This window comes from Hemiscyllium ocellatum (genome assembly GCF_020745735.1).
Source record: "Hemiscyllium ocellatum isolate sHemOce1 chromosome Y unlocalized genomic scaffold, sHemOce1.pat.X.cur. SUPER_Y_unloc_1, whole genome shotgun sequence".
NCBI classification, from domain to species: Eukaryota; Metazoa; Chordata; class Chondrichthyes; order Orectolobiformes; family Hemiscylliidae; genus Hemiscyllium; species Hemiscyllium ocellatum.
In genome coordinates, this window is record NW_026867600.1 from 187,648 (window position 1) to 190,174 (window position 2,527).

General features: G+C 59.0%; 1 protein-coding gene across 1 annotated transcript in view; it reads left to right on the plus strand.

Annotated features, from left to right (window-relative positions):
- The window catches only part of espl1 (extra spindle pole bodies like 1, separase), a 62,323-nt gene that overhangs the window by 21,121 nt on the left and 38,675 nt on the right, over positions 1–2,527 (plus strand). Inside the window, exons 10-11 of the mRNA XM_060822377.1 lie at positions 812–951; positions 1,901–2,039. Coding sequence (XP_060678360.1) covers positions 812–951; positions 1,901–2,039 — 279 coding nt within the window. The remainder of the gene's footprint in view (positions 1–811; positions 952–1,900; positions 2,040–2,527) is intronic.

The following is a 2,527-nucleotide window of genomic DNA, read 5'->3' on the forward strand; positions in this document are numbered from 1 at the left end:
CCCCGCCGTACCCCGTAATAACTCCCTATACACAGATTCACCCCGCCGTATCCCGTAATAACCCCCTGTACACAGATTCACCCCGCCGTACCCCGTAATAACCCCCTGTACACAGATTCACCCTGCCGTACCCCGTAATAACCCCCTGTACACAGATTCACCCCGCTGTACCCCGTAATAACCCCCTGTACACAGATTCACCCTGCCGTACCCCGTAATAACCCCCCGTACACAGATTCACCCTGCCGTACCCCGTAATAACCCCCTGTACACCCTCAGAAACCCCTGGTCCCCATTATCTCCTGTTGTACTCCTTGTACCCTGTTACACCCTGCTGTACCCCATTACAACCCCCCTGTTCGCCCATGCCCTGTTACCCCACCCCCCGTTACCTGGGCCCCCTCTGCTGATCTATGATGGCGGGTGTGGGGGAACGAGGTGGGGTGAGGAGCTGGAGAGCCGCAGGAGTCGGCGGCTCTTTTCCCCCCATCTTTCTACGCCCCTGACCCACACCCCGCCCCCACCCCCACCTCAGCCCCTCGTACAGGGTGGTAAGGGCAGTGTTTGGGGTGGGGGTGGGTGGCGCTGTGCCCAGTGGGCGGGGGGAGGGGAGGTGACAGTGGGGGTCGTCGCACTGTTCCCTTAACACCACAGACTGGGTCGCCCCCCCACACCCGGTCACTTGGCTCAAGGGGAGAGGTGAGGGGGCGGGTGGGCTGGAGTGCGACCGGAGGAATCGTCGCGTTGGAAGTGCGGGTCTCGGACCCCACCCCCTGCCTCACCGTTTTGCGGGGTTTGTTTGGCGTTTCAGAGCGTTGCGAGTCCCTGGACGAAGCACTGTCGCTGTGGAAACGCCTCCTGCTGTCCGGGTCTCCCGCCACCCTGCGGAACCCCGAACAGACGGCCCACGCTCTCCACCTCACCGCCGCGCTCTACAGGCTGATGGACAAGGTGAGGCCGTGGTGGGAGAGGGGTGGAGGGGATAGCGGGGGAGGGGAGCTGGAGAGTGACCGCGTTATCCGCCCGTTCCTTCGAGCGTCGGGAACAATTTAGCACGGCCAATCCCACCCTAACCTGCACATCCCTGGGCACTACGGGACAATTTAGCACGGCCAATCCCACCCTAACCTGTTCGCCTTTGGACCGAGGGAGGAAACCCACGCAGACACGGGGAGAATGTGCAAACTCCACACAGACAGTCGCCCCGAGGGTGGAATCGAAGCCGGGTCCCTGGTTCTGTGCGCCCGTCCCACTGAGCCATCTCGTCCCGGTGAGAACACATCTGCCAACGAACCTTCCAGCTGGCGAGCTCTCTCACAGACTTCTCATCGACCTGAGCTCGAAATCTTCTCCAAAACGCTCGCTCGCTCTCTCTCTCTCGGCTACTACTAACCCAGAGGGGGGTCTTCGAGATCCCCCGGGATGCTGCCGGGTCCAGCAGCTTGGAGTTATAATGGGAGGCTGGATCGGCTGGGAATCTGTTCACTGGAGTGTAGGGGATTGACCGGTGACCTGGCAGAGGATTCCAAAATAACCAGGGGTTTCGATAGTCAGCTGCAGGTGTCTTTTCCTGTGGGAGGGGGGGGTCACGTTTTCAGGGTGGGGGGAGAGAGATGTTAGTTTATATTTGAACGTGTAAGGGGCTGTGGTATGTGGGGTTTGTTGGTGGGGGGTGGGGGTTTGTTGGGGGGAGTGAGGGTACGTTTTCAGGGTGGGGGGAGAGATTTTAGTTTATATTTGAACGTGTAAGGGGTTGGTGGGGGGTGGGGGTTTGTTGGTGGGGGGTGGGGTTTAGTTGGGTGGAGGGGGGAGGCGGTGCGGTTAGCCAACACGGTTGTTCCGGACTCACTAATGCGGGTATTGTGTTCCCACCCCCCCCCCACCTCCCTGGCTCCTGCAGCCCTTCCAGGTGATCGAGAGCTATAACTTGCTGCTGCGTTTGTTGGAGCCTATGGAGGACACCCTGCCCATCGCCAACGTGCTGCTGCAGCTCGGGGAGACCCTGCTGGCGGTATCCTGTCTAGGCCCTGTCCAGGTGGGTATGGGGGGGACACGCTCTCCCTCTCGCTCTCACTGTCGTTCCCCCCTCGCGCACACACGCTGCGTCTCTCTCTGACCATCCATTCTCCCCCCTCACGCTGCGTCTCTCTTTCTCTGTCTCTCTTTCTCTGTCTCTCTTTCTCTGTCTCTCTTTCTCTGTGTCTCTCTCTCTCTGTGTCTCTCTCTCTCTGTGTCTCTCTCTCTCTGTGTCTCTCTCTCTCTGTGTCTCTCTCTCTCTGTGTCTCTCTCTCTGTGTCTCTCTCTCTCTGTGTCTCTGTGTCTCTCTGTCTCTCTGTCTCTCTGTCTCTCTGTCTCTCTGTCTCTCTGTGTCTCTGTGTCTCTGTGTCTCTGTGTCTCTGTGTCTCTGTGTCTCTGTGTCTCTGTGTCTCTGTGTCTCTGTGTCTCTCTGTCTCTCTGTCTCTCTGTCTCTCTGTCTCTCTGTCTCTCTCTCTGAGTCTCCCTTTCTTTCTTTCTCTCTCTCTCTCTC